Genomic DNA, 14,024 nt, shown 5'->3' with positions numbered 1-14,024 from the left:
CTCTAAACTCTAAGGGGTTTCAGTTGAATACAGAGAAGAGGAAACTTTCTAATCCCCTAGTTCTGGAAAGGGGAATCAGGCCAGTTTATCCTCTTGGGGCACAATCCCTACGTGTCACTTAGACCACTCCTGGCAACAACTCCGGAGCTGAGGTTCTGTTGACGCTCCTCGACAGGTACAGGGTCCCTAGAACAGACCAACACTACACTGTGCATCACCCCGACTCCTTCACCCCACACCCCCCTCCTCCCCTCCATCTCCTTTCCCTCTCCACCCCGAAGCTCTGCTCCTTCTGTCTTCAAATGGGAACCGCTGGGGACCCTTGAGCCTGGGGACTTGCCAGGATTCAGTTCCCTGGTGCCGGTAGAGTGACCCCAGCTCAGGGGCCTCTGCGAGGCTGACCAGCTCGGAGCCGGGGTGCAGCGAGAACCAGAGGCTAGAAGGCTCCAGATGCTCCTGGCGCCGCTGGCGGCCGAGACAGAGCGCAGGGAAAGCCAGGAGGCAGAAGCGCCTGGGGGGAGGCGGGGGAAAGAGAGGAGGGAGTAGGGTGCTGCTGGGGCGCAGGTCAGGCAGGCCCCCTCCTCTGGCTCTCTCCGCCTATAAGGCGCCCACCCAGGTACGAGAGCCCGGGGGCAGGACCATGAAGAGGAAGAGACGGGGCGGCCAGCTGAGCGGAAGGCATGGGCGCCACTGATCAGCCAAGCAAGTCACGTCTGGGGCCATTGGGTTGGTTTTTTCCTCCCCCCCCTTTTCCTTTCTTCACCTCCCTTGTTGTCGAGGGCAAAGTGGATGTAGCAGCGCCATGCCCGGGCTGGAGTGAGAGCGAGTGAAAATGGCGTATATACAGGTAGGGCTGTGGCGGGAGGGACGAGTCCGGCCCGGGGCCAGGGCTGGGGTGGGGATGCGTCGGCAGAAGGGGAGGAAGCCTGGGGACGCCTGGGTGAGGACCGGATCACTAGCCTGGAGCTGGCCAGCAGAGCCCTCCTGGGCTCGTCTCTCCGCCGTGGGGCTTGGCGCTCGGCCCCACGCGCAAGAAACTTGCCAAAACAACGGGGGAGGAAGGAAAGAAGGAGAGACCGTGGCAGTTTGGAGAGGAAAAGGTTTCCAAGAGGCAACCTGTTTGCGCGGGCTCTGGAGCTGCCCGGGAGCTCTGTGTTTGAGATCAGCAGCGGCTTTTGAGGCTGGGGCAAAGAAGACTGGAAGGGCAATGGGAGCCTAGGACGGGGTGGAGGGGCGTGCGGAATAATGTAGGGGTGAGAGACCCTGGGGACTGCAAGGAGACACTGGGTTTGTCCAGTCTGGGTGAGACTGGCCTGGGGTGGGGCGTGGGGCGATATGGGCGGGGCAGGGAAGCTCTGGCACCCATGGGACCACTCGTGGATCTGCCGTGCCTTGACTTTAGCCTCCAGCAGTGGAACAGCTGCGAGTTCTGGACTCCAGCTGTGGAGCTGTGGGGAAGGGGTAACCTTTCCCTGAGGCCGCAATCCGAGCCTTGGGGGGAGGGGAGGGGGAATGGGAAGAAGGGGTGGGGCCCTAAGGAAAAGGGCCCGGGGCAGACCGGTGGGTCGGCCAGCTGCAGTTACCGTGGTTACGGCTCTGGCTAATTGGCCGCCCGAGCCGAGGCTGTTGCAGCTGTTCAGAAAGGGGGACAAGGACATCTCCGTTCCCCCAGGCTTGGCTGCTAAGCAAGGAGGGCTGGAGGAATGAAAAGAATTTGATGGTTGGTTTGGAATAAAGGGTGGTGCATTGAGTAGTAGTAATCAAGGGAAGAACTATCAGGGAAGTCTTAGGAAAGGAGGTTAGAGGAGGTAAGAAGGTTGGGAGAACAGGTCGATGACCTTTAATTGATCTTTTAAAACAGATCATTTAAAGGACCCATGCTTGGTTTGGGGCCTTCCCCCCCCCCCCCCAGACTGCTGAATTAGGCTTCAGTGAGCTCCAAGGTCATGAGAATCCCAAAAGCGGTCTGGCATTGTGATTAATGCAGAGAATTTATAAAATGTAACAGTGAAGAATGACAATAACAGAAACTGAGACCCAGTCAGAGTAAGCTACTTTCCCAAGGTCACAGTCAGTTTTTTGGAGCAGAGGCTTTAACAGTTTACTTGATTCCTAGTCTAGCTCTCCTTTTTTCCTATGTTATCTCTAAATCTGGCATTTTAAAGTTCACATAAAATCTCCACTTCTATCGGTTGTTCAGTTTCCAGTTCTTCTCTCCTTAGCCATGAACCCATTGGGGGTTCTACTGTAAGCTTTTTCCTACAAAGGTACTGTCTTTGACATCTGATCTTATTTCACAGATTTCAGTATCTATGATCAACGTTTTTTCCTACCTCACAGTCTAGAAAGCTCAAGTCCCATTTCATTTCAGTCTCCTCATCTCCATTATTATTATTATTAACAACACCAAACATTTATTAATCATTTGTCTTTGAAGTGCCAGGGGCTGCTGCTTTTTCTGTAAAATAACAAAGTTTCCCAACAGAACACTGTTTATCTTTTTCCTTTTTCACAGGTTCCAGACCAATCCTCAGGTAGCATTTTCTGGCTTTGAATGAATCTTCTTTCTTTGACCACACATAGATATAAACTGTAGGTTCTTAGAGAAAATGTAGAAACACTTGAAATTTGGTTGGAACCTTTCCTCACACATTTCATTTATCATCTTTGTCTTCCCTGATTCTACAATATTCATTTTGTATCTGGAATACACCATTGGGAAAGGTATTTCATTGTGAGAAATTCAGTAAACCAAACACAGATATGTGTTCCTATATTCCATATAAGTATGAAACTATATCCCACATACATTTGTAAGTCTTTTTGTCTCATTAATTTCCTCAAGATTATAGCATCAATAATGTATACCTATAGCAATAGGGAAGGATACTTTTTGAATAGTGCCTATGCTTTTCAAAGTACTTCTTTACCTAATTTGATTCCCACAACAACTTCATGAGGTATACAGAAAGCATTCTCTTCTAAATATTCCCTCTCCCCACTCCCACTAATAATACTATCAGTCAATCATTGATGAGAAATAATGACATTCAGGAAGTATGTCCTTGCTGCCCATCTCTTAATCAGAGTGAAGTCTGTTCAAACTTACTTAGAATCATATTTCTGTTTATGATAATAATGCTAAATTTGGAAAGTATTTTTGAGGTCAACTAGTCCCTTCATTTTTTGGATTAAAGAAATTGAGACCCAAAGAAAGGAAGTGATTTGTCTAAGGTCATACAGAGGCAGTAGGTTGCAGAGACAAGATTTGCTACACTCCTTTCTATGCTGCTATTCAGATTCAGATGTGATTTGGTCTTCCTTTGAAGAACTCTGATAAACTCAAATGTCCAGCTTAAGAAGCCAGGTTGGAGTGTCTCTGGCAAATCAGGCCTGTTACAGATCTTATTCATTCTTCCCCTTCCTGCCAAACTTGGTCCCATTAAACATTCCCATTCTTCTGCTTATTTCTATCCTGTCTAATGGGTTAGAGAGCAGAGGCTAAGGTGTATTGTATTGCTTTGGGTATCTCAGAGGCAGAGGGTAGTGGAGAGGAGAGGAAAATTGAACAAGTTTGAGCTTCATTGAAGCTGGTTTCCTTTTGGGGTTTTTTTATTTTGCAAGAGTATCAGAAAGATTAAACTTCTCACCATCTCTACCTTAGAAGCCAAAGTTGGAAGGATAGGTCTTTGGGAGGATGGGGAGATCAAATGGCCTCTAGGATGTGTTTGTCTGTTACGTGAGCTAATGATACATTTTGGTTGGCTTCTTGGATATTTCTGTATAGGAAGGTTTGCTATTTTCCCCAAAGTGTGGCTGCATTGGATAGCTCAACTATCTATCCACCCGCTCTGATTCATACACCATACGGTGCAAATCCAATTGAAAGGCTAAAGTTTCCCATTTATTTATTAGATGTGGTTTGTCATGAGGGTAGCTGCAGCTCTGGATATAACAACCCCTTGTTAGGAAGTTCCATTCTGTCCCCAGAGATGGTAAGTAGAAAGGAGGGGATTTTTGAGTTGTCTGAGCATTGCTAAACTGGTCTTGTCTCTCCTTTTCTTCCCCCACCCTACTCCTATCCCTTGCTTCATAATGGATACCTAAAAGGACAGTTGGAGCCATTAAATGAGGTGAGTTAATTGGATGATTCATTCTGTCTGGTTTCTAATCAAGAAGGGGTTGTCTTTCATTTGGGAGTCTTATCTAGTATACTAGACAGAGAGCATTAAACAGTCGGACATTGATAACTACGTAATTAGAGATGGTCTTGTAAAAGGCTTGAGGGAGAGGACCCCATCCAGAGTAAATAGTTTTCATATAAAGAGGTTCTTTCCTAACCCTGTCATTTATTATTCTTTTCCTTATTCACTGTCATACCACTGGAATCGTTTTTTTGCTTTTTTAAAGATGAAATAATATGCATTTAGCTTCAGAAACATATTGTCTATTTCCCACAATGTTGTGTAAACCACCCACACATCAAAGAAGGCAATCAAATAAACTACAAAAGAAAATACCTGCAATGGTCTCTCTCTCTCTCTCTCTCTCTCTCTCTCTCTCTCTCTCTCTCTCTCTCTCTCTTAATGGCTTCAGTCATATTCTGTTTGCTGTCATGCTGCCTGCAGTTGGTAAATAGAAATGGGAAAACATTTTGTTCTAAGTGTTCGGCAGCAGAGACAGACCTCTTGAATGTCATTATTGCTCATCAGTGATCGACATCAGTGATTGACTGGTGTTAATATTAGTGGGATTTTTTTCTTATCTCTTCTCCCCCCTTCCTCTTTCCCCCATTCTTTTCCACATGCCCACAGGGCTTTCTTTCTAGAATCTCTGATCTGCTGCTGTGTAGATGGACCTGTCGCCACTGCTGTCAAAAGTGTTACGAGTGTAGCTGCTGCCAGTCCAATGAAGATGAAGTTGAAATCCTGGGACCTTTCCCTGCCCAGACTCCACCCTGGTTGTAAGTGGAATTGTCCTCTGGTTCATGGCATACTTCGTGTGTGTGTGTGTGTGTGTGTGTGTGTGTGTGTGTGTGTGTGTGTGTATGTGTGTGAGGTGAGAAAAGGAGGGAGAAAGAGATTTTTAAACATTATTGGAAAGAGCCTCTGGGATATGTTCCCCCATGCTTGCAAAGGTCAGGGACCCTCAAAAGGAGGAATAATTGGAAAGCTAATGAAAATTTTTCTCATGATTCCCATGTTAGCTTGCATTCTACCCTTCCTGGGGTTGTACATATCAGTGAGACTAAGTCTACAAGGCAATGCAAGTGTAAACAGTACTGGCTTTGAATCTGAGTTTATATAGATTCTAAATAGATTTAGATAGATCCCTGTGTGACTTTAGGCAATAAAATTCCCTGAGCCTCAGTTTTTTCTTCTCCAAGGAGGCTTTAATGCTCAAAGTATGGAAATGTTTGTTCAAGTGAGTTTTAAGCAGCAAGGGATAAACAATCCCATTCTGGAATGAGTTTATTGTCCTCATACTACTTAGATCAGCATTACAGGTAAACCCTGGGATACTCACATTTTCTCCAGCCCATGCTCTTAACTACATCAGAAATAGGGTGACAGAGACAAGTAGCTTCAGCCTGAAACTTACCCTCCAACGCTGTTTATGGTCTCTTCAGCGTCTTTCATTTTATTTCCAATTCGTTCTCCTCCTGCGCCTGCATACAACATATCTCCATCTGTCAGCCACTCAGATATTTTTGGAAAGTGTTTTTGAATTTTCTGATCCACGTGTCTATCCACCTCCCCATGGCTAGACTAGAAATGTGGTTGGAGGGCTAGGGTGAGCAGGTAGCAAAGCTACAGGGTTCAGTGAGGTTCTCTTTGACTCTACCAACTTTCAGATTAGGGGGAGAGGTGGGAAGAAGGACAGGAGTACCTTAGCAATGCAATTGAAAGTCATCATGATATGGGACAGATTGCCAATCTTGAAATCAGGAAGAAATGGGTTAAAATCTCATATTAAACATTTATTAGCTATGTGACTCTGAACACATCACTTAACTGCTCTGAGCTTTGGTTTTCTCATTTGTAAACCAGAGGTGATGATGATGTTTGTCTTTCATTCTTTTTTTTATTTAAGGCAATGGGATTAAGTAACTTGCCCAAGGTCACACGGCTAGGTAATAAGTGCCTGAGACTGGATTTGAACTCAGGTCCTCCTGACTCCAGAACCAGTGTTCTATCCACTGCACCACCTAGCTGCCCCATGTCCTTCATTCTTGAACAAGACCATGACATCAGGGGAAATGATGTCATGACAGATCCAATGGTCAGATATAAAACAGGATAATTGGAGATGGCCCTGGATGCAAGGCAGTCAGGGTTAAGTGACTTGGCCAAGGTCATTAAGCTAGTAATGTCAAGTATCTGAGGCTGGATTCGAACTTCCATCCTCCTGACTCCAAGGCCATGCTCTATCCACTGTACCACCTAGCTGCCTTAAGTGCCCTAAAAATGGAGGTAATAACAATAACAATATAGACCTAATTGGGTCATTTTCAGAATTCAGTAAGATAATACATGTAAAATAAACAGCAAAAGTATTATGTAAATGTCAACTATTATTATTGCTATTCTCTGAAGTAATCAATTATAAAACTCACATTTATATAACTTTTTTTGGTTTATAAAATGTTTTATTTTACAACCATTCTTTTAGGTAGGGAATTAAACTATTGTCCATTATTTATGGTTTACGTTTTGGAAGTTTGTAGCCCTCTGTAGAGGTAGGATCTGACATTTGGGAACTTTGGCAAAGAAACTTCCCTTACCAATAGGGGTTGCTACTGCCTCTGTAGATTCAAGTCTTAATGGTCTGCTTAGAGCAATGAGATCTTCCTGGTTCTGAGTTTGGCCTTTTAATCTATTATACCATTCTGCCTTTCCCTAGTTCACTATAGATTCTTTAAACATCTATCTGTCCCAAGTCAGAGCTAAAAGTATTGCTTCTGGTGGCATTGAGACTAGTATTTGATTTGTACAGAATTATAACTTCCTAAAGTTTTGACTTTTGGGAGTTTCCTCCCCTTAACAGAGCCCTTCCTTCCTTACTTGTCTTTATTGTAGGCATCCAAGTTGAATCTTTTGGGGTATAAGCGGAATGATATCTGGCCCATAGTGTGTGTGTGCACATAGCAAGGCTCATTGATGAAAAATGAAAGATCTGACTAAATGCAGACGTTGCATGCTTCAAAGATCTAGTCTTGTGGTATTGAGGCCAGGGCAGGTCACAAGATCTGTCTCCCAAGCTTTTTTATGCAGACCAGGCTCTCCCTGTTCACCTCCACCTCCTGGCTGCCGCCCCCCCCCCCCCACATTTATTAAGGACCTACTATGGACTTGGTTATAGATAAAGCTATAACCCTTTATAAAGATTATCTTCAAGTCAGTTTAAATTCAGTTCTTTGGGGGATGCCTTTCCAAGTTCCCCCAGATACTAATGCCTTCCCATCTGAGATGACTTTTCATCTACTTTATGTCTTATATGAATTGAGTTATTTACATGTTATCCCTCCCCCTCCATCACCCCATCAATTAGAATATAAGCTCCTTGAAGGTAGGAACTGTTTTTGCTTTTTTTTTTGTATCCTCAGAAACAAATTCTTATGGATTTTAGTCTCCACCTTTCCTGACCAAGGCAGTTCTGTTGTGGTAAGAGATGGAAAAGCACCTGGACAGGATAGGATAGGACTTGGTCACCCTATGAGTGGTGATCAACACTTAACATATTTTGTGGACCCAATTAAATGTGGGATGATTTTTTTTAAAAATGGTCCTAGAAAGGTATGAGTTGGTTTGGGTTTTTTAATGATATAGTTTGCGCATCCCAGATTTATTTACTGAATAGGCAGTTGTCTGTCTCTTAAACAAGCAGGGAGTGGAAATATCAAGTATGCAGGTCTGGCTGTGCTGTTTCTCATATAGCACCTGTGCTCAGTTCAAGGAAGACCACCCTCCAGTATTGTTGGGTTGGCAGCAGCAGGCACAAGGTACCAGTCTGTATGTGGTTCTGGTGGGGTGACACCTGCATGTGAATTTAACATACAACTTGTAGCACATGTTCAGGACATATGGTGAAACCTCTGAATCTCAAGATAGACTGCTGCTTCATTTATTGATGTTTCATATTCAACAAATGACATTGAATGGCAAGGTCCTGTTTTTGACCCTCTTGGGGGGATGGATGAATGAATAAGGGACTAGACTGAAGCTTAGAATGAGAAAGACCTGGGTTCTGATCCTTACAAACAATGTGATCTCATGGTCAAAACACTTAATTTCTATCACCTCAGTTTCTGGGGTTGGATGATGATGCTTTATGGATTATGAGAAGACATAGTCTAGTAGGAGAAATAAGACAAGTACCCGTATAATTATAATACAAAGCACTTATGGTAAAGGCTGGGATTAATTGGGGGAATTAGTGAAGGCTTCATGAAATTCAGTTAGTAATGCAACAAGGATTTATTAAGCATCTATTTTCAGGGATTTATGCTAGCAATAGGAATTAAAAAAACTTCTAGTCTCTCAAAGAATTTACATTCTTGTGCAACATATGCACAAATAAACATATTACAATGAAGATTAAGGGTGGAAAAAACTAGTCTTTCATGAAAGGATAGGCTCTTATGGGTTGAAAATGCAGAGTTCTAGGTAAAGATGGCCATAATATAATGACTGTTGGATGAAATATTAGCTTATGTATATCCATTTAAAAGTTTACAAGGTACTTTCCTCTCAGCAACCTTATGATGGAGCCACCATAAGTATCACCTCCATTTTGTGATGAGAAAGCTAAGGATCAGAGTGATAAATTGACTTGCTGTGGTCAAGTTAATAAATATCAGTCGGGATTTTAACCCAGATCTTTGGGCTATATATCCCATTACCATTTTTAGTGTAAGAAAAAGGTAATATCTGCAAGTAGTATCCTTATTGTGTTTACTTCCATACAAACCTCCCAAGGGCCAAGGAAGATCCAGAAAAACTGAAAGCAGGTGGGTGGGAGGGAAGAAAATCTGCAGGTGGGCATATGGCAGATATTCCCCTTCTCCACCCCCGTCCTCTAGTTTTCCTAGGTCTTCCCTTGTAGGGTTTGAGGAGAAGTAAACACAGTAAGATTTCAACCTTGTATGTTCCTCTTCTAAGCTTAAAATTCTAATTCTAAAGAGAAGGGAGCACTTCCCATTTTTCTCTTCACAGCAAAGCACACCTTCATGTTGTCATTTCTAAAGTCACTAACTAATTCAGGTAGTAGTTCCTGGAGGACCTTATCAGTTTCTCTCAGGTTACTCCTGAAGTCTCTTCCCCTTCACTAGGATGAGCAATCGAAATGAAGAAAAGAATGGAGACTCAGACCATACCACCAGTGATGCTCCTCCAACCCCACAGGATGATTCCCCAGATCGGAGACGGTCATCTTCAGATACATCTAAGTCTGCATACAGTCTTACCCGGAGGATTTCAAGTAAGCTTCTGTGCAGTCACCTTCTGTGCAAATTATAGCTCATGAAAACCCTTGTAGTTTGTAGACAAATCCAAAGTAAATAGATTTAAAATGCCACCAGTTGCATTGCCAGGAGAATAGAAAGAGTGGGTTCTCTCAGCATTATCAGTGTTTCCAAGGAAGGGAAAAAGAAACAGTTGCTAAAAGAAAGACTAGGGTAAGAAAGAAAGGACAACACATTGATGGCTCATTCAAGGTGGCCTTGATTACACGAAAATATGACTGAAGGAAGTGGAGTATATTTTTATTCGTTGTAAAGAGTTGATTGTTTTTAGTCAATAGCTGTATGACTTTAGCAAATTCTTTTTTTCCAGAAGCAGGCAAGGAGCTAGAACACTTAGACCTGGAGTCAGAAAGACCCAAATTCAAATTTGGCCATAGACCCTGTGGGACCTTGGGCAAGTCACTTAACCTCCATCTATCTGTAAAATGGATATTAAAAATAACATCTACCTCCTAGGGTGAAGATCAAATAAGAGAATATTTGTGCCTGCCACAGAGTAGATGCTTAATAAATAGGTATAGAGTAAGTGGCTTTTTCTTTCCTTCCTTCCTCCCTTCCTCTGTTCTTCCCTCTCTCTCTTTCCCCCTTTCCCTCTCTCCTTTCTTCTTTTCTGTTTCTCTCCCTCCTTTTTTTTCCTTCCTTCCTCCATTCCTCCCTCTTCCCTTTCTCTATTACTTCCTTCCTTTCTTTTCTCACTTCCTCCATTTTTCCTTCCTTCTTTTCATTTCTTCCTCCCTTTTCTCCTTTTCTTTCTCCCTGCTTACTTCCTTTCCTTTCCTTTCTATTTCTCTCCTTCTTTCCTCTCTTCTTTCTTTTCTCCTTTTCTTACTTCCTTCCCTCTCTCTTCCTCTCTGGTCTAAGCTAGTTTATGTGGAAAAAAAGAGGGGGAATTGTGCTGATACATGACCCTATACAACTCTAAATCTAATGAATTTGTTTGACTTTTCCCTCTGCTTTATTGCACTGATCAGTTGTTTAGAGTGACTGAATTGATTTATTACTATTATCAGTAGTAATAATGGTAGCTTTCATTTATATAGTACTTTAAGATTTACCAAATTTTTTCCCTCAACAATCTCATGAGGCAGTTGAGTGCAATAACTGTTTATCCCATTTTCAGATGAAGAAACCAAGGTTTGGGAAAGTTCTTGGTCACATTGGTATTATTTGCTGAAATTGGGAATTGTGTTCTGTGATCCTGCCACTACACTTAGCTCTCTTTTATAATTTTCCCCCTCTCATAGATACCTAGAAGGGATAGAATAGGGACAGAGTAGGTTGTGTGTCACATATTATAGGAAGGGAAGGGATGAACACCTGCCATTTCTCTTCTCCTAGAGAAGACTGAGACTTCAGTTCTTTTAACAGGGTAAAGGCCCATTTAAGGGGCATCTAGGTGGTTTAGTGTAGAGACTGAAAGTCCTGGATTCAGGAACACTCATTTTCCTAAGTTGAAATCCAACCTCACTTATTAGCTGTATGACCCTGGACAAGTCACTTTATCCTGTTTGCCTCAATTTCCTCTTATAGAAAAAGAGAATTGAAAAACCTCTGTAGTATCTTTGCCAAGAAAACACAACATGGGTTCACAAAGAGTCAAACATGATTGAAGAACAACCGAACGAAAAAGGTCCACTTATTCTACTGAGTATTAGTCAAAACTATCACATATTAGGAGAGGTGGCATACTGACTTAACAGTAATTCATGCTTTGATGTAAAAAAGATTTTAAAATACTTTCCTGACAATAGATTTTTCCGGGGGAAAAGAGAAAAGAGAAACAAGAGGAGTCTAATATTTCTAGAATTTATTTTCTTCAACTGTAAAACAATTATAACTAAATGATCTTTAAGATCAAATCAACAAGCATTTATCGAATACCTAATATGACTGATCAAGTACTGCAAAATTCTGTGAATACAAAGGTAGGCAAAAAATGGTCACTGTTCTCAAAGAGCACACAGACTAATGTAGGTGTGGAATTTCAGGCAAACACCTATGTACAAGCAAGATATTTATAGTATAAATGGGAAATAATCATAGAGGGAAGGTAGCAGAATTAAAAAAAATCCCTTAGAAATCTCTTGGAGTCCCAACATTTGTGGGGAATCAAACTTTACTATTACACAATTTGACCTAGGGCTGGTTTTGAGCACTTGCTAAACGAGATTTTTTTTCTTTTGGTAGTTGCTTAGTGGTTCTCAGTTATGTTCAACTTCTTTGTGTCCATATTTGGGATTTTCTTGTCAGAAATACTGGGGTAGTTTGCCATTTCCTTCTCCAGCTCATTTTATAGATAAGGAATCCTAGATAGATAGGGATAAATGACTTGCCCAGGAACACACAACTAATAAGTGTATGAGGCTCACTGCTTTATCCACTAAGTCACCTAGTTGCCCATCAAAAGAGAATTTAGAGACCATCAAATCAAATAGTATCAAACTCAAATAGAAACAGGTCTCTGCTAACTGCATGCTACCTTAGAAAGCCACAAATTAATATTATTTATGTCATGTTGTAATTTTATTTATTTTGCTGTTTCCCAATTATATTTTAATTTGATTAAAGACAACACTTGGGAGTTTTGCAAGTGGTTGTGGCCAGGAGTCTTTAAATTTGACATCTCTGAATCCAACCCCCATTTAACAGATCATGGATCTGGAATGGGAAGAACCAGAGTTAAATCCTTTCATTTTATAGATGATAAAAGAGAGACCCAAAGAAGACTAACATTATTTGGTCCAATATTGAATAGGGAGTAAATGGTAGAGCCATGCTTTGAAAAGTGGTCCCGTGACAATTATTATTCCAGCATTTTCCCACTATACCATGGTGCTAACTTCTTTATTTTACAAATAAGAAAATTAAATAAGATAGAGAAAATTGAAATGATAAATGCTGATCAATTGTTTTTCATCATGTCCACATTTGGAGTTTTCTTTGAAGATACTGGAGTGGTTTGCTATTTCCTTCTCCAGCTCATTTTATAGACGAGGACACTGATGAAATGACTTGTCCAGGGTCACACAGCTAGCCTGAGGTCAAATTTGAACTCATGAAGAGACGTCTTCCTGATTTCAAGTACATTGCTTTATCTACCACACCACCTATTGAGAGTCAAAATTAATCATGTGTTCTTAGAATCTCAGTTCAGTATTTTTTTTAAAGGTTTTTGCAAGGCAAATGGGGTTAAGGCCACACAGCTAGGTAATTATTAAGTGTCTGAGGCTGGATTTGAACTCAGATACTCCTGACTCCAGGGCTGGTGCTCTATCCACTGTGCCACCTAGCTTCCCCCTCAATCTAGTAGTCTTACTACTGAATGTACCATACAGTCTCCTTAGCACAGTGTCTAGCAAATAATAAATGCTTATTGATGAGCCTGTGAGATAAAATCGACTTGTGTGATTCATAATGTGATATCACCCATGTTCTATTTAGGTCTTGAGTCCAGACGACCCAGCTCACCATTAATTGATATTAAGCCTATTGAGTTTGGGATTATTGGAGCCAAGAAAGAAATCATCCAACCATCAGTGCTGAGAAGGACCTATACTCCTGATGACTATTTTAGAAAGTTTGAACCAAGACTATACTCCCTTGACTCTAACAGTGATGATGTGGACTCACTGACTGATGAAGAGATCTTATCCAAGTACCAGTTGGGTATGCTGCATTTCAGCACCCAATATGATCTGCTGCATAACTACCTGACAGTTCGAGTGATTGAGGCCAGGGATCTACCGCCTCCCATCTCCTATGATGGTTCTCGACAAGATATGGCTCATTCGAACCCCTATGTAAAGATTTGCCTCTTACCAGACCAGAAGAATTCCAAGCAAACAGGTGTCAAGCGCAAGACCCAGAATCCTGTGTTTGAGGAGCGTTATACCTTTGAAATCCCGTTTCTAGAAGCCCAAAGAAGAACTTTGCTTTTAACTATAGTGGATTTTGATAAGTTCTCACGTCACTGTGTCATTGGGAAAGTTTCCGTGCCTTTAAGTGAAGTGGACCTGGTGAAGGGGGGGCACTGGTGGAAAGCTCTGGTTCCCAGTTCACAGGTAAGGAAGCATGTCTGTGACTTCTGCTAGCTGGGTGAAAGATTCTTGACTTACTTGATGACCTATAAGGATAAAAAAAGTGGCATTTACTTTTGTCCTTTTTTAAAAAAAAAGTATCTTTGAAAAATGTGGGAAAAGAAAAAAAGGATGATCTAATCTTTTTTACCTGGGGACCCTGACTCCCTGAAAAATGTCTAACTGCTCAAGAAGCACCCACACTGACTGGGGTCTTTCCCTGAGTGATTAATAGTAGGGTTACTGAAACAAACTAGCTGTGGTTATTGCCTTAGGAATAGAGGTAGCTGTGGCATAATTATTTAAGAGTGAGGTTGAATGAATCCAGGGACCTGCCAATCTACCATCTTTTATGATGGTTCACAAAAAGACATGACTATTCAAGCTCCTAAATGAAGATCTGCCAGACTTACGAATTCTATAAA

The 14,024-nt window shown here is 41.9% G+C and overlaps 1 protein-coding gene across 3 annotated transcripts in view; it reads left to right on the top strand.

Annotated features, from left to right (window-relative positions):
• Positions 1-554: 554 nt before the first annotated feature.
• Positions 555-14,024, top strand: part of SYT17 (synaptotagmin 17) — an 89,586-nt gene continuing 76,116 nt past the window's right edge. Inside the window, exons 1-5 of one of the 3 annotated variants that reach the window (XM_074200214.1) lie at positions 555-847; positions 4,116-4,133; positions 4,815-4,963; positions 9,332-9,480; positions 12,965-13,584. In XM_074200214.1, coding sequence (XP_074056315.1) covers positions 833-847; positions 4,116-4,133; positions 4,815-4,963; positions 9,332-9,480; positions 12,965-13,584 — 951 coding nt within the window. In that variant the 5' untranslated portion in view covers positions 555-832. Of the gene's footprint in view, positions 848-4,110; positions 4,134-4,814; positions 4,964-9,331; positions 9,481-12,964; positions 13,585-14,024 lie in introns of all 3 variants that reach the window. The other 2 variants (XM_074200216.1, XM_074200215.1) reach the window with 2 other exon arrangements.

Source organism: Macrotis lagotis, chromosome X, assembly GCF_037893015.1.
Source record: "Macrotis lagotis isolate mMagLag1 chromosome X, bilby.v1.9.chrom.fasta, whole genome shotgun sequence".
NCBI classification, from domain to species: domain Eukaryota; kingdom Metazoa; phylum Chordata; class Mammalia; order Peramelemorphia; family Peramelidae; genus Macrotis; species Macrotis lagotis.
This window is presented reverse-complemented; position numbering and strand designations above follow the sequence as displayed.